We start from the raw sequence: 18,421 nt of genomic DNA, 5'->3' as shown, positions 1-18,421 counted from the left end.
AAGACAAACTACTGGTTATTTCACTTCCATTTAAATACTACCTAGGCCACCTATTATACTTAGAATAAAGCCAAGAAGAGCCAGCGTGGTCTGCCCTCTGCCTACTTACCAGACCTCTCTCATGCTCACTAAATACTTGACATACGTGCGCTAGAATTCTGTTTGTTCCTTAAGGAGACTCAGCTTCTTCCTGGCTCATGGCCTTTGCTTTCCAGCCACCTGAGAGACTAGTGATCCAGATCCTTTTCTGTAAGGCTTCTTTACACTCAGGTCTCAGTTCGTAGGATATCTCTTCAGGAAGGCTGTGCCTGACATCCCATCTAAACCAACCTTTCCAAGCAGCCCCTCAGTCATGTTGCCCTCTTCCTTTTTAGCACAGCATATTATCATCTGAAATGAGCTCACATTTTCCTGGTTCATTTTTTTGTGGTCTGTTTCCCCATTTTAGAAGGTAAGTTCAAGGAGGGCCATTTTGTTCACTATATTCGCAGCACTTAGAACAAATATATAAACAAATAAGTGTATTTTCTATATTAATATATGTAGTGTTACTATATTTAATAATTATATACTTTTTCACCGAAGAATGCAATAGTCCCAGATGCTCCCTTCCTGGCTCCTGGCCTTGTAGGTTTGTACAAGTTCAGTAGAAATCCTGCTTTCTGTCCCTAGCTGTGAGTGGTATGAGCCTGCGCCAATGGTAACCTCAAGCAAGGAATAGGAGCATTGTAGATAGTATGCAGATGTTGTTTGATGCTGCAATTCATAGGAAATAAAGCAAAACTGAAGTTCCTTTGGCCGGTCTCCACCTCTTGAGAGCCCATAATTTCTCCCATTCAGATGAAAACAAACCAAAGTATAACATTCGTCACAGAACACAGAACTAATGTTGTTGAATCCTAGAGCATGTTCTTTATAGAACAATTAAATGGTTGCCTTCTTTCAATCAAAGTTTGCAGAATAAATCTTAAAAGAGAATAAGAAAGGGATGAGGGAAAGTTATTTTTTTAAGATTTTATTTATTTATTTAAGAGAGAAAGAGCATGAGTTGGGGGAGAGGTGGAAGGAGATGGAGAAGTAGGCTCCCTATGGAACAGGAAGCTGGATATGGGGCTTGATCCCAGCCCCCTGGGATCACGACCTGAGCCCAAGGCATACACCTAACCGACGGAACCACCCAGGCTCCCCATGAATGCGAATTCTTAATACTACTACACCCTTGGTTTGATGAAAGGGCTTGACAGACATGAGTAATTTGGTAGAGAAACCAAATGGTCTTGAAGTACCTGATATTGGACATGATTCCAAGAAAGCAGGAATTACCTTTACTCTTTGAGATGCAGGGTTAGAGACGGAAGAGATCTAAGAGATCCTCCTGAAAGGAGCCCTAGAAACGGCCCATCAGTCCCATGTTTGTTGAGAGGATCTGCTGGCTTCCTGCAGCGAATCCTTTCTACAGAAAAGTGGGTTCTGACAACCTGCAGGGTATGTTCATTGTGTGGAGAAGGAGAGGGGGCTGCCTGACTTAGCAGACTCCAGTGCTCCTGAGGAGCGCCATGTAGATGGCAGGTGGGATTAGGGAATCTTGGGAGAAGTCTGAGAACAGAGAGGTGTGCTGTCCCCCTTCAGAGAAGAAGCCAGCATGCTGGTTGCTCTGCACTGGCCCACAGCAGAAGAGAACCCAAGTCATCCTCGCTCAACAACCTGCCCTTCACGGAGAGGCTGCAACTCAAGACCCATTCAGAGGCGGAACAAACCCACCCACAGATAAGTGAATACAACTTAGAGTCTAATAAAGAGCCTTAGTCAATTGAGGAAGAGAAATCCAGCCAAACAATTCGACAGAGGTTTCCTATTGATGCAGACGCAGTGGAAGCAAGGAAAGGAAGGAAGGACGTGCACCTCGCTCCTCTAACTCTGAACTGTGTTCTTTTTCACCTTACAATTCTAATTTATTTCATGAGGATATGTGAGAACTTTCACATCGTATTTTGATGCATCTTCTAATACTCCTTCATTGTATGGCACTCATATATCACAAGTCAATTCTTCAGCTACTGACCAGGGAGCTAAAGTCTTTCATCAGGTGTTTTGGCTTCCTCTCCCGAGTACTCGGTAGCGGGGCTCTTAGCATCCTTCACGCTCACTGGATACTCTCCTGCTCGCCTGTGCTCACTTCTGTGCTGCATTCGCCTTTCCCACCTGGCAAATGATTCTGCTCACTTCTAATACGGCATTTGGAAAAGCAGCACTTTAATTATTTGTAAGGACTACTCTATTGTAATACGATTACATATTCAGGAAGATACCATGGCAAGGATTTTTTAAAGGATTAAATTTGGAAGGAACTGGTAGCTGCAAGCCAAACGAAAGGATAACTTTAAACCAAAAAAGGGCATGTACAGCATATTTTAAACTCTTTTCCAAGAGCTTCAAAAAAGTTGCCATGGCTGAATAGGGTGTTGTTTTCCTGGTTAAAAAACACAGAAGGAATCATTACAGTATTTTCATTTGGGAAAAACGAAAAAATACTTCTGGGAGAGATTTTTCTCATGAGCCACCTATATACTCTTCTTAGTTAATACTTTTCTATCTAAAACAGAAATGTAAGGGCACCTGGGTGGTTCAGTCAGTTAAGCTTTTGACTCTCAGTTTCGGCTCAGGTCAGGATCTCAGGGTCATGGGACAGAGCCCCCTGTCGGGCTCGGTGCTCGGTGCAGAGTCTGCTGGACATTCTCTCCCTCCCTCTCTGTCTGACGCTCTTCCTACTTGCGATCTGTCTGTCAAATAAATAAAATCTTAAAAATAAATAAGTAAATAAAACAGAAATGTAGAATTTGACATTCTACATAAAAAGGTGGTAGCTACTAAAAACATCTTTATAATATCAGGAGTAAATTATTATTTAAATCAACAAAAAGAAAAATGAATTGAGCATACACTGATTCAGAGCATATTAAGGAGGCTTCTGCTTCTCTCATTGTCTAGAAAGAACGTTTCATGAACAGGTGCAGGGATCTAGTCATCTGGAGGGATTTGAGTCTTGTGGTTCAGGGGCGTTTTTCTACTGTGTCTCCAACACCGACATCGATGTCTGGAACTTGCATGCTGCTCAGAAATACACTGAATAAATAAAATGATGATTTATTTATTTTTTTTAAGATTTTATTTATTTATTTGACAGACAGATCACAAGTAGGCAGAGAGGCAGGCAGAGAGGGGAAGGGAAGCAGGCTCACTGCTGAGCAGAGCCCGATGTGGGGCTCGATCCCAGGACCCTGGGAATTGGACTTGAGCCGAAGACAGAGGCTTTAACCCACTGAGCCACCCAGGTGCCCCCAAAATGATTTATTTAGCAAAACTCCATTAAGCACTTTAAAAAATCTAGTTGGTTAGGTGCATTACTATCTTAATATGTAAATTTTCTATGTCTGGGGGAAGGCCCAGAATTACAAGGTTATTAATAAAAAATCACCCACATGTGCAATAGTCTATCAACTATGCACAGAATAGTGTTTTTCGTGCACAGAATTTGCACTCTTCTCTAAATGTATCCTTATCATGATGATTTCTCTCTTAAAAAGAGTTTGGATCCATTGGATCAATGGTTCCAAACAGAACATCAGTGCTGTGTTAGCCTAGAGTTTGTTTGTTTTTTGTCTTCATAAATTAAGGTAGATATAATATGCCAAAGTATTGAATCAATGCCTATTTCAACTTAAAATTCAGAAAGAGCTCCTGTCTCATGTGTGCAGTAAAGTTGCCAAGGAATTTTGCTGAAGAAAATAGGGTTATTTTGGCTCTATTTAAACAAATGGAACTTGGTATTTTTAGAATAACAATCCAAATCTTTCATTTGCCATTATTTAAATATTTATCTCCTACCCTAAATCTAACTTGAGGTAGTGGCTGATTTTATAAGCCAGAATGGGTGAAGTTATAACACCAAATACACGAGTCAAATACACTGAAATACATGAATCCTTCAGTGCTCAATCAAAAGGTCTTGGCTCCTAGAGCTCATGTATCAGTCACCAGTGTTTGCAAAGGTTTAATAAAATAAGATAGAAAATAAATCAACCATCCTGCAAAATATCTGCCTGAAATCTGTATAGATATTGTCTTATTTGATGATTTTTATGTAGTGCACAATATGAGTTGTTAATGGGAAAAAAAGAGAAAGCTTTCTTGAGTGACAGAAATTGTCTTCACTAGCAGTTCAAGATACAAAGTCCACGTTTTAACTTTGTGATATTCGATGTCCTTTGGCGAACAAGCTTTATAAAGCCTTTATCTAGACCTTATGCAGAGTCATGCACCGAACAGATTCTTAATAAATCTGAATCGACTGTTCTTTGACCACATTTTGTTAATGAGGTTTCCTGGTACCACGCCTGGGCTGATTAAAACTCACCCCGTGTTGGCTAAGTGCTGTTATCTAATAGCCCAAGATGTTTTGCTAAATAATATCCAGCACAGCACTAGTTGTTTTCCGAAAGAGCTTCCTACCCAGTCTAATTCAGCTACAGATTTGATATTGGCACAGGACCCATTACCTCCCAGACTTTCTTGTTTATTACTCTGGTGAAAGTGCCCTAACCTAATTGTTTGTAGGGGCTGAGGAAATCCCAGGTCTCTTTGTCATGGCCCAGCCAGGTCACAGTCTGCATTTCATTCTCCCCTGATGTCGTCTGACAGTCTTGGCCTTGGTAGAGCTGAATATACGTTCACATGTTACCAGTGGTTATAATCACAGTTTTAAATGTGCAGTTTTAAATGTGTAGTGCCCATCAGGGTCTCAGAGGAGGGAATTTGGCAGGAAAATGGTCCCTCACTGTGCCCCCAGGTAGCCTATCTACACCTGTCATCACCTGGCATCTATAGGCAAGTGAAATAATCTTCCCAATTTGTATGTGGGCATAATGCCATCATAACAGATGGACATGAGTGTATGTAACTGGGAAATTATGCATATACATTAAATATGCAGACTATGAGCATGAGTCCTTTCTAGGAACATCCAAACATCTGTCTGCTCTGAGCTTTTGTGTATGCTGTTTACACCATATGTCGTCACAGTGGGAGGGCCTTGTCAGAGAGGCAAAAAGGAGCACGCATGAATTTCAGGGAAATTATTTCATAGGGCTAATTTGCCTCACCCTGAGCAAAAGGAACATGTAACAAGTATTGTGAATATCTTTGTTATTATTTCAAGGGGGCGATTTTTACATTTTGGTAGCAAACAAGCAACATTTTTGGACATAATAATATTATGTCCAATAATAATATGTCCGTAATAATATGTCCAATATGTCCAATATTATGACATAATATTTTTGGACAAAAATAAAATTAAAATTTGAATCAATCCTAAAAATGTTTTTGTATATGTGTGTGTTATTTAAGCCTTGATAGATTAATTTAAAAGTTCAATGTTTCAATCCCTTCTATCTGAAACCAAAGCTTCAGATCAAACCCATCAGCATTTGTGAAGCGCCTTATAACTCGTCTTCAAGGCAAAGGGTATTTTTAATGTGTGTATGATTTATTTTTAATGTGTGTATGATTTATTTATTGCTGGTATACCCAAAGTAGTAAAACATTCTCCATTATTTGAAGTGTAAAATCCCAGTAATTTCGAATCTTATCTAAAATAATATTAAGGTTCATCTGTAAGTATAACTCATTTTCTTCTAGACATTTATTTTCTTCTTTCTTTAAAATATGGGTAAGTTTTATTTAAAGAATTTTGTAATATTCTTGTTTCACATACCAGTTAAATACATAAGATTTTATTTTTTATATTTATTATTTTATTATTAATTTATTTATTATAAATAATATGTTTATATCATGTTTATTTGTTAAAATATTCATTATTTATTTATCTCAAATGACTGGAAATTATTTTTTCCATTTTTGTTCGTCCTGAATTGTCATAACTTAACCTTTCTTGGTCCCTTGTGAACTTTTTTACATGCTTAGGTAATTATTTTTCTATCTCTATCTCTTTCTCTCTCAAAGGTCTTTTAATATCAAATAAGAAATTAAAAATACTAAAATAATATAAAATGCAAATTATCATAATTACCACTTAAACTTATATTTTTACTTTTCAGTGAATGCGTGTGCTAGCTAATTGAGTTTTAAAATTAGAAATGCCATAAAACTACAACCACCCATTCATAGTATAATTATTTTATGACTCCAGAACCTTAGAACTCAGTACCATTCAAATGAACTATGTGATGATACATTTTTTTAATAAGATAACATTTATAAGGTAAATTTGGAATGTTTGGTTTACTTGTATCTTTAAGGTTCTATATAACTGAAAAAAATGATTTTATATAACTGAAGCATCAGCAACACATGCCATAATTAAATGTTCAACTGGATATACTATCTTCAGGTAGACTCATGTTCTAGTTATGAAAGATTAATTCAAAATTAGATCTGTGCTTAATGAAGATTGGAAAAAACACTATAATATAAAATTACAGAATTTAGGGTTTAGAAAATTATATTTATGTTAGAAAAATAATCCATAGAATATATTCAGTCTAGAAAATATTTAGTATCAACTATCCTTACATGTGGGCATTAAAAATGTTCTCTTCCATATTTATTTGCAACGTGTAGATGCTTCATTACTATAAATGCAGTGGTGTATATATTTTGAGTATCTAATTAGAAAAACCTGAGTTTATTAAATGACCTTGTCTTTTAATATTTAATAATCCACATACTGTTGTTAATAACTTAACTGACATCTTCACTGATACAAATTTACATTAAGAGTATGATTAGAAAATTTTTATCACTGCATTATTTTACTAATCTCTTATACAATCTTTGTGCTAATATTCTATTATCACAAATACATGTAATGACATTCAGATTTACTCTCCCAACCCAGATCTGAATTTCTAAGATAACCTTTAATGTCACTTTGGCATTTTAAACTTAAGGTAATTGAAACCAACTACAAGGGGTGCCTGGGTGGCTCAGCTGGTTAAGTGTCTACCTTCAGCTCAGGTCATGATCCCAGGGTCCTGGGATGAAGTCCCACATCTGGCTCAAGTCTGAATTTACCTCTCTCCCGCCACTTCCCCACATTGAGCATGCTCTCTCTCTCAAATAAATAAAATCTTTTTTAAAAAGACCAAATACGAATTCTCCAGCTCTAAGCCTTTTTTTCCCCCTAATTTCTTCTTTTATTTGGTTAATGTTCTACTTCTAGTCATCTCTACACTTAAAAATGTCTTTTGTCCCTACCTTTTCCAATCATATCATTCACTTACCAGTAGAAGACTCCTAAATTTTTTTGTGGTTGCCCATATTCTCTCTCTCTTAACCCACCACACACTTGCACGCACAGATTTTCATTGTTGCTGCAGTTTATCTGAGCCAACCACATTGTTCTGGTCTCCTGCCCAAGATATGGCTTGTGTCTGTCCACTCCATGACTCTTTCATATTGTCCTATTAAGTGAACTGTCAAAAAAATTGCCATTCATTGCCAATCATTGGCAATATGCCATTCATTTTCTTAAAAAATATCAATTACTACCCTTTTTGGTAATCAATAATCAGTTTCATGTTTAATCCATATCTAACCATTTTTAAGTAAGAGAACAGCAAGTACTACAATTTAATCAGAGTATAAGGTCTGTTAAACAAAATAAGCTCCACCAGCATTAACGTTAATGCATTTATCAAAGCTCTCAGCTTTGTAATCTTAAGAACTTGGTTTTGTCAACACTTTGTATATTCATTGATGCCAAATTGGGATTATACACATAAGGATTTTGATAGGGAAAATGCTCTTGTAACAAACATAAATAAATAAATAAATAAATAAATAAATAAAGGAGCAAAGGAAGACTGGGAAGCCCTCACATCACAATATCTGACCTAAAGGAAAGAGAAGTGGAAAGGCCTAGACTGTTCTGGTGCAATGACATTAAAAGCAAGTTCAGGGGAACCTGGGTGACTCAGTCAGTTGTGTCCAACTCTTGGTTTCCACTCAGGTCATGATCTTGGGGTTGTGAGGTTGAGCCCTGTGTCAGGCTCCATGCTTGGTGGGGAGTCTGCTTGAGATTCTCTCCCCCCTCCAGTTTCTTTCCTCCCCCATCTAAAATTAATTAATAAATTAATTAAAAAAAAAAAAACACAGCAAGTTCAGTAAGGCTGTCAGAGAATCCTTGAGGCACAGGCGGAGGCGTCCCGTGACTCCCCGGAATGGCCCTCTTTTAGCATTTTGACCACATCTGGTCATTGACTAGGAGTTGCTCTTGAGGAGCACGGCCTTGAGAGCAAGAAGATTTCAGAACAGAGCTACGGGGATTCCTAGTCAATTACTTCTGTAGGTAGAGGCCTGTTCTTTTGACCACCACAACCCTGGAAGATGGTCATTTCTTTAAACAGAATATGCAGCTAGGCTCATAGAAAACTTGATTGTATATCAACAATAGCTGTTTTGCTTACACTAAGAATTAACCCACAGTGTCAGATATTCATGTCAATAAGATAAAGATTGTCTCCCTGTCAGCAGGTTTCTGTCTAGACGCTGAATTCCAATCTGCAGTTGGATCGGTGAGCACCAACTCTGAATAAAGTATTTTAAGTAGACATTTCAAACTTTAATGACACTAGGGTATGACATTAGCTATATTTACCTCCACACGAGGGCTATACCTACCCCAAGAAACATGTAGATCACACCTGGACCTACACACCCTCCTTTGGACAGGAAAGGAGAAAGTCTGCTGAAGTAAGCCTCTCTGACTGGTCTCTTGTGTTCCATGCTGGTCAGCCCCAACTAGATTTGTTAGTTTTTGCATAAAACAAACCACCAGAATGCTAGCTTAATGTACCCCTTTATTATTCCCATTCTGGGAGTAAGGAGGTGAATTTTTTTTCAGTCTTCATCCACTTGACTCATGTTGGATGGTCTAGGATGGCCTCACTCTCATGTTTGGGAACTCAGATGGGATGGTAAGAGGGAAGGGGTGACTGGAGCCTCTCTCCACATGGTCTCTCCTTATCCAGAAAGTGAGCGTGGGCTTCTTCACCTGGTGGCATAGGTCTCAGTGACAAAAAAGGGCAAGTTCCAGAGTATGGAAGCACCTTTCAAGTCTTTGCTTTTGTCACCTTTCTTCTTGTCCAATTGGCTAAGACAAATCACATCGATAATTCCAGAGTCAGTGTAATGGGATCTCTCTAAGGTATGGATGCAGGGAGGCCTGATCAAATTGGGAATTTTTCTTTCATATTGTCTGATTAATATGTTTGTCCTCCCTGTCCCTTATTTCCTCCCCAGCCTCCTCCTCCCCCTCTTCTTTATGAGTATATGATACATAAGACTACATCCACATTATTACATTTTCTGATTCTAGCATAAAAGTAGAATTTACATATATTGAATTCATCTCCAATTTCTTAGTTTTTCAACTTCAGGGTTGCCAACAATGAAAATCTATCTCATTTTACAGTTAATAAGGACCCTGAGAGTTCATGGATTTTCTTCAGATAAGAAAACAAAATGATTCCCCTTACCAATTAGGAATATTACATCAGGAAATTACAGAATTAATATTTCATTTTAATGGTGGCTGGTCAGTTCACTCAGAAGTAGCAATTCGTCCCATTCCCTGATCCTAAGGAAGTAATAGCCATGTTTTTCTTCAGTTTGGTGGTTACTAGAATGTGAAAATTAAGAAGTAGAAGTGGAATATATATATTACAGTGGAAACTGTAATTTTCTACTGTATAGTTCTCTGTCAGTCAAGTGTGCTGAGCCCATTACGAGATGCTGAAGAGGATGAACATGAAAGCAACATGTTAAAAATAAGAAGATAAATACTTTGGAATGACTAGTACTTCTGCTTGTAATCAAGGCAATTTGGGGAGCATGAGGTAAAGCTGTGCATTAGAAATCCTTGTAGGCTGAATGCATCCCTGCCTTTTTCTGAACAGAGGTGGGTGGGTAAGGATACAGAGTAGTTAGTTAATACTACTGTAACACATACATGCAGAGCTAAACCGGCAACATTGGTAAGAGGATATACTTGTGTTTTGGGGCCCACAACTGGGCTTCAAACATCATTTCTGTCAGGCTTCCCTTTACAGATATTTCTAGTGTCCACTTCTAGGCCCTTCTCCAGCACTAGCAAATCCACTACCATGATTTCACTTAAACATATATTTACTGAAAAAGAATTTAATCAGATTGGTCATTTGGTAAAAATAACCAATTATTCAATTTTGTACTATTCAAGCAGGGGTGTGTATGGGGGTATGGGGGTGTGTGTTAATAAAAGGAGAGACAGGTAAGACTGATAAATTGTTTTTTAAAGAGTATTCATTGTTAGTGACTCCAATCATTTCTTTGGTCCCATTAAAATGATGGACATATTTCCACACTGATGAAAGATAAAGAAAGTCCCTTTGACTTTGACTGAACCTCTGGTTATTGCTGTGAAATTTGCCTTTCTCTGTGGCTATCTTTCCATCATCCCATTGCTAGATCGCCAAAAATTCCTTATTTTTAAGTATTGTCCGTCAAGTTGTTTGGTTGGATTGCGCAGCTTCTCAGTTGTATGAAACTTTGCTCTGTGATTTGTCCTTCTTTATGATTTTAACACAGGGTCTACTTCGGGCGTTGAGACTGCCCCTTTTTGGTTTATGCATCAGGAGGTGTTTGAGAATCATGCAGCCATCGCAGTTTACACATACCATCCCAGGAGAGTTGTTTTTCAGTATTCCTTATGCTAATCACCACTTTGGTATATTCCTCGATTTTGTTCTGTATTGCTGTCTTTCCTTTTCTGGCTAACACATCAAGTGATATCCCAGCACATTTCATCTGGTTTCCTGCTGAGTACTTCCTTGATAAAAGAAGCAACTTCAATTTCTCTATATAAAAATAGGAATTTAAAGTATATACACTTTCTACATCACTTTAGATTTTCATATACAAGACTCCAGAAAATGGATGAAAAATCTCCTTTTGTATTGTTTTTGTTCAGCTCTAAGAACCCCCATGCCCCATTTTAACTCATCAGGTCCTGTTTTTTTGTTTTTGTTTCTCTAGGACTACAATGATGAGATTCGTCAGGAACAGCTACGTGAATTATCTTACTTAAATGGCTCAGAGGACTCTGGTCGTGGCAGAGGCATTAGAGGCAGAGGGATCAGAATAGCTCCCACAACCCCTTCAAGGTACATTAGCTCTTACTTGAAATAAATTAACAGCAAACATGGATGGCAAACCTTTGCCGACCTGCCCTGTGCCATGTTCACAGGTAGGAATAAACAACAACCGTGGCCACCACGATAAAAACCATGACAGTGGATGCTTATATAATGCATAAGCACTTTCATAAATTAACTCACCAAGCCTTCCATACCAAGCTTAAGTATCATTCACAGGTGACAGATTGAGGTACAGAAAGGTGTCGAGAATTTGCCCGAAGTTACATAAGCGGTCTGACTCTAGAATTCACAGGTAGAGCTCTTAACAACTATCCTAAGAAAATAAGAGGCATAAACCTGAGCCTTTCTTCTTTGTGGTTCTGACCTCAGGATTAGAGCATGCAGATGATACAATTCTTTGCCTTTTTTGAACCAGGATGATCTTGCATGAGGAGAAAGTTAAAAATGTGTCTGTGCCGTTAGTGGCCCTTGAATTGATAGTCTTTCTGGATAGGTAGAGAGTCGGGGATGAGGAGCTAGGCAGATAGATGTTTAGATAGATACGGAGAAAATATATGCACCACTGGTCCAGAAAGCCAGAAAAGCATACTTCTTATATGGCTGATGGTAAGAGTATTGAAAGTTCAGGTACATTTGACTTTGGAATGCCTTTGGTCAGCAGAGAGGATTTTATTTGATATTATTCACTTCACACACACACACAAAATTGGGATCTTTCTGCATCAGAATTTGCTTAGTATGATTCTGAATTAATCCAGCTTTCAACAGAAAGCATTGGTTTGTGAAGAGGTAAAGCAAAAAATACTCATAGCCTTCATACACAGACTATGTAATTCAGTCATTCTCTATACCCTGTTAGAGTTGGCCTTCAAATCTCTGAAGGATATAGATCTAGAATATTATTTCATACACTGCATAGAAATCATCATCAGAGATTTTAGGATACTTTGCTGATTCAATTTATTTAATAAATTATGCCCCAAATATTGTCAACCACCAGTGTCAAAAATCAGTTTTAACATTTAAATCATAAACACCTCCATTTTGCAGTTAATCAGAAAAAAAAATAAAAAATGATAAATATCCAAGTAAAATACCAAGGCAATGGCTATTTAAAAATAAAATGTGTCAATTCTGAAAATTACATTTGACTAAAGGAAAACTTCTTAAAATCTTCCAGAGATTATTACATTTTTATCCCTAAAGATGAAAATAAGTGCTCTCTAATGCTAATTAAGAACATTTTTTATTGCTAAAAATTAATGTGACATAACTTTTTTTATGGACGTACTTTTATGGAATCAGTCTTTTATAAAATCTTGTACATTTCTAAGCTCATCATGATGGGTTGTGAAATGATATCATTACAGGTAATCTTAAATTGATTAAATCATGTGCCTTAAATAATGAAACTGTCACTTTTGTAATTCCCAAAATGCCAAATTTTATATGGTGTAACCTAGTATATATTGAGTTTTATATAGTGTAACCTAATATATATTTAGAAAGTCTACAGAGGGGGAACAAGTTTTTTCTATTCTATATTCCTTGAAATTAGCACCATTTTTTAAAAAAATGCATTAACTTACTTTTGAGATTATAAATTCGTATTAATATATTTTATTTTGTTATTGATGCTCCTTAATGTATCATTATATTTCAGAATTTCAGCAGACCATATAAGACTCAATTTCAGTACAATTTCATTCTAAAATATTAATATTTATGGTTTAATAAAGAATAGGGCATTGTGGTCTAGTTTTTTAAGTGTGCTAGAAAAAATTGTTTGAAAGTTTTGCTTTTTAACAACACATATATCATACAAATCTGATACTACCTAATGTTGAAATTTAAACCTCACTTCAATGCTATATTGATATCATCAATGTATTAACATTAATGAAAGTAAATGGACCAGAATTCTGCTGTCTTCTATTTCAAACCACATGATGGAAAGTATCTACAATTAGAAAAGAATAAGGAAACAGCTTTACAAAACAGAAGATCATATTGATTAGGAAGCTCTTGAAAACATGAGTTAATGGAAGCTAATTTGTATATACTTAGGAAATTATGACTTTATTAAGTCATTCAATTACACTTACATTAAAAAAGAATGGTGTTTGGGATATTTGAAAACTTCTATAATAATTTATTGGAAATGTATTTAATTAAAGCAATTTTCATTTCAATAAATATAGGTATAAAAACTAATCTTCCAGTAATTGTGCAAACCACAGAACAAAGCATTATGTCTATATATTATAATAATTTATAGTACATAATTGAAGAATTAAGATATTTGACATCTCTGACACACATCATCACTATATATTGATTGAGAGCAAACTGAGGAAAATAAAAATTGGGGCGGATTTTGGAGGCTTTTGTTTACTACAATGAGAATTAATACGTAGCACTAATGGAGTTTGTGAAAGAAGGGAGTCGTCATACTTGTTTCTAAGGAAGACTATTCAGTTATCACTGTAAGTGAGAGAGAAGAATTAAAGCACTCAAAGAGAGACAGACAGAAGGACACTGACTTATGGCAGGGAAGCCAGTAAGAAGACGCATCCATTATCCAAGACAGAAATGAACACTCCCTGGACTGTGGAGATACAGGAGTAGGTTAGAGATTAGAATTTATAGGAATTAGTGCCCAATTAGATGTCAGAGAAGAAAAAATATTTGGCCCACGACAAGGATAATTCTCTGATGTCTAACGTAGTTAGGGATTAATGACATCATCCACTAAAATGAGGTGAAGAACCAAGTTAAACAAAGAATAAAATTATCCCTATAATTAATTCAAGGTATATGGATTGCTTGTGTGACCTTAGCAGGTGACTTGTACCTTCTGTGTGACTTGGTACTCAACCTTTAAAGTATCTCAGGAATAGCTACATAACAATATGGTAAAGGTTTTTAAATTAGATGATACATATAAGACAGTGGTTCCCAAATTGATCTGCACATTGGAATCCCTGAGGGATTCCTGCCATTTGAGATTGTGATTTAATTGGCCTCAGGTGTGGTCTGGAATTTAGAGTTTTTCAAAGTCTTAAGGAGATTCTAATAGACAGACAAGTGACGGAACCTCTGATATGAGGCATATCATCCAGGATATGGCACGTGTTAGGAAGGAAACAGGTAATAGACATCATTAGTGTTAGAGAATGCAAGGGTCCAAAGAAGGCGTTTTCCAGCTAGTTATCAATCCACAGTGACAAATTTAATAAGTGCAGTGGAATGGGGACTGTAAATGACTCCAATGGGTTTGGAAACTGGTAGGTGACTGGTAATCTCAGTCAAGATAATTTTCAACAAAGTGGGTAGGCAATAACTAGATTGTATTCAAAGACTTTCGAGAAATCAGAAAAATGAAGGATACTGTAGTGTAGATTCATCCAGGAATGGTATCCTAAAATAGGTGATGTGAGACTTCAGCTGAATCAGAGAAGAGAGATGTGAGATTAAAATTCCAAGGAAAGGACACAGCCTATAAGAGGTGTTGAGTCAGATTCAGGAGACAGGTTTCTAGGGCTGTGTCTGGGACGTAATTGAGGGAGGAATAGGGTGAGAAATTACATTTGATGTGAGCATCATATTTTTTTTATTTTTATTTTTTTAAAAGATTTTATTTATCTATTTGTCAGAGAGAGAGAGGGAGAGAGAGAGAGAGCAAGCACAGGCAGAGGCAGAGGGAGAAGCAGGCTCCCCACCAAGCAAGGAGCCCGATGTGGGACTCGATCCCAGGACGCTGGGATCATGACCTGAGCCGAAGGCAGCTGCTTAACCAACTGAGCCACCCAGGCGTCCCTTTTTTTTTTTTTTTTTTTTACTTTTATTTTTATTTATTTATTTTTTTTAGAGTGAGAGCTTGAGTGGGGAGCGGGGCAGAGGGAGAGAGAGAGAGAGAGAGAGAATCTCAAGAACACCCCCTGCTGAGCACAAAGCCCCACGTGGGACTCAATCTTATGATCCTGAGATCATGATCTGAGCCAAAATTATGAGTCTACACTCAACTGACTGAGTCTACACTCATATAATTTTGAAGCAGGAAGAATTGTTACAGATTCAGAGATTCGATTTTACCCATTAGGAAAAAAAAAAAAAAAATCCACCTTAAGCCCAGGGAGTTAGTTATACTACTTACTTACCTCTGATTATTCAGTGGGATAGACAACACTTGTGAATGTAGTGTAAATATAATTTACTACCCACACCTGGGCACTTCTGAGAGTGTTAAAATGCTCAACTGAACAGGAAGCTAGGACAACAGTTGTAAATCAAAACTGTTCTAGGCAAACCCGGACATATGCTCACCCTAATTAGGAGGAAACAGAGAGATGCTTGGAGGCCCAGTAAAGGTAAAATTGGTCTTTACATCCTTTTTCATAGATGTGTTTTATATTATCATGGTAATATAGTATAGTGTATTCTCAGCTATTGTTGTATTTGAAATGGGCACTGGGCCTTCTAGGTCTTTTGTATTTCACCTTCCCCAATCCAGAAGAACATTCTCTGTACATTAGACTTACAATAAATTGTCTGATAATTTCTCTATTCATCAGCTCTATAATCTATTTAAAACTTTTAAGAACTCTACCAGCATTCTTACCGTCTGCTCACAAAAGCTCATTTTCCGCAAGCAAGAAAGAGCCAGCTGACTGCTATTCATAGCTGAATGCATAACCTCCATCCCCCATCTGTGGGCACAGCCAAACAGTGTGATTGTTGACATCCCCATGATCGTCATTTTTCCCAAAGCTTTAGTGTTCCTGCTGAAAGCAGTGCTTTCTGGAGGCCAGCCTTTCAGACATAATAAAAAGTGAAATAACCACACTTTTGCCCAAAGACTTCAAACACTCAACCTTTCCAAAGGCCTTGGAAAACCATAAAAGTTGGCTGCAACCATTTGATCTTAGGCTTTTAATACAAGTTACTTTTGTGTCAAGCACCATAGTACAGAGCATTCAGTCTACTCTTTTATCGCAGAAACCTGACGTATTTCACTAACACTGTAGTTACCATAGGAAAACAAATTATATTAGTGACTCTACCAGTTCAGGGGGTCGTATGCCTGATGACAAATCCGTGACAGTGAGTTGTGGTTTCAACGACCTCAAGCTTCAGCTACTAGAATAAGCAGAATGATATCACCGTGCTTCAAGTTCCACATTTTATTAAAGTGTGAAAGTGCAGACAGATTTTTTTTTTTCCTTTGTAAATACAACATTGCACCTCACTGTCAATTATCTCCAGTGTGGAGGAGACACTGACATTCAGCAGTTCAGTTTCGTGGATGGTCCAGTGGGTCATCCAGGTTTCCCCTGCTATCTAGCATGCCTGTGAGACCTTTCATAAGCTGAAATGGCATAAAGCAAAGAAGCAATTACCATTAATTTATATGGAAATTTTTTTGAGTGTTCCCAGACCCCTGAAAAATACCTCTCAGGCTTTTCTGGTACCTTAGGACACATCCTGGTAATGGATGCACAAAATAAATGGAGATAAAGCACAGATGTTCACACCGTTCAAAGCTCTGACGGCTTGGTGTTGAGATGCTAAGTGTAGTTCTTGGGGAAGGAGCTTGATGGGGACACTCTGGCTGCTCAGGGTACATGCTACCCCTGTACTGACTTGCTACCAAAAAAAAAGGCTCAACACTATTTTTGCTTTTCACCTTTTTTCATAAAAGCGGAAATCATCATCTTATTTCTTTCAGTTAGCGAAAACCGGTGCCAATGTACGTCTTTTGTAAAAGCAAAGTTGGCATACGGTGAACTTTTAAAAAGCAGGAAATACTGTATGTGTTAGCTGAAGCTCTGATTTGGGTCTGCTTGGAAAAACTGGAATAAAATGAGAGTGGGTTGGTTTGTGTTCATTTTTTTTTCCATTTTATATTAAAGCATTTTGCATGAGTTTCATTATGAGAAGTTATAGCCAACATTTACAAAATTTATTCTACCGTAGAGGTCAAAGTACTTTATACCCTAAGGAAACTCAATTATGCATGCGCGCGCGCGCGCGCGCGCACACACACACACACACACACACACCTGGGAGCACTCGTGCATACAGATAAACTTGGTTTTCTTCCTATCATATGGTGATAAGATGGGAATGCTATGTTTTAGTCTCTTTCTCTCATCTCTGATTTCTCATCTGTACATGACCTGTTTCTCCTAGGGGCCGTGGGGGTGCCATTCCTCCTCCCCCACCACCTGGACGAGGTGTACTCACCCCTCGAGGGACTACTGTGACTCGCGGAGCTCTTCCAGTGCCCCCTGTAGCAAGAGGCGTCCCAACCCCACGAGCCCGGGGGGCACCGACAGTGCCAGGATATAGGGCACCCCCTCCTCCAGCCCATGAAGCTTATGAAGAATATGTAAGTACCCTTGAGAAATCAGTGGTTGGGAACGGTTCAGCTGGTTGGGTAATAGGCTAACCCTCAGAGACACTCAATACCATGAATGTAGCAGATGACGTTTGTCACAGAAAACAAAGGTCATTTGCAACAAAATTTAAGCCGCGCATTTAAAGCAGAGCATTTTGAGAAAACATTTATTTTCCAGGTTCCATGATTGTTGGTACCAGTTAAACAGTTTGCATTTTAAGAATCAAACTATCCTGAGGTTTTCTTATTCTTTAGAAGATCAATTTCAAAATGGATATAATTATGAATATAATGTAAATTGTCATATACTCAGAAGTTTCTTCTAGGACATGTTAAAGATGAGCATAAAATCACTCAGAAGCATTTGACAGATACAATATAATTGCATTATAAACTTTGGTAAGAATGTAAGATCACACGACTGGTCTTTCATTTAAATATCCTTGCTCTCTCTTTCACCATATGAAGTATACGGGATTGGCAGATGTGAAGAATTCAAAAAATATAGAATGAGCAGAAGAAATGAGGTGTCTATAAGCATTCTCCTCCCTTCCCAACCACTGGGTCACGACATACACCCTTTCATCCAGGTTGTTAATATTCCACTGGTCACATTGTATTCTAGTCCTGGTGACTAGAATATTGTAAAAATTTTAAAAGGGACAGGTTCTTAATCACTTGTGTAACCATAGTAAATCTACTGTAAATGTTAAAGTTAATTGATGGAAGCCAGTCGTCATCTTATGAAATAGATTCATTTTACCTTTAAACTTTCGAGCATGCTCATCCCTGGTCTGGGTGT

The 18,421-nt window shown here is 37.6% G+C and overlaps 1 protein-coding gene across 2 annotated transcripts in view; it reads left to right on the top strand.

Annotated features, from left to right (window-relative positions):
• KHDRBS2 (KH RNA binding domain containing, signal transduction associated 2) overlaps positions 1-18,421 on the top strand; it is a 482,992-nt gene that overhangs the window by 280,207 nt on the left and 184,364 nt on the right. For both annotated transcript variants that reach the window (XM_080806642.1, XM_080806643.1), the window contains exons 5-6: positions 11,098-11,225; positions 17,412-17,610. In XM_080806642.1, the coding sequence (XP_080662768.1) occupies positions 11,098-11,225; positions 17,412-17,610 (327 nt within the window). The remainder of the gene's footprint in view (positions 1-11,097; positions 11,226-17,411; positions 17,611-18,421) is intronic.

Source organism: Martes martes, assembly GCF_963455335.1.
Source record: "Martes martes genome assembly, chromosome: 6".
NCBI lineage: Eukaryota > Metazoa > Chordata > Mammalia > Carnivora > Mustelidae > Martes > Martes martes.
This window is presented reverse-complemented; position numbering and strand designations above follow the sequence as displayed.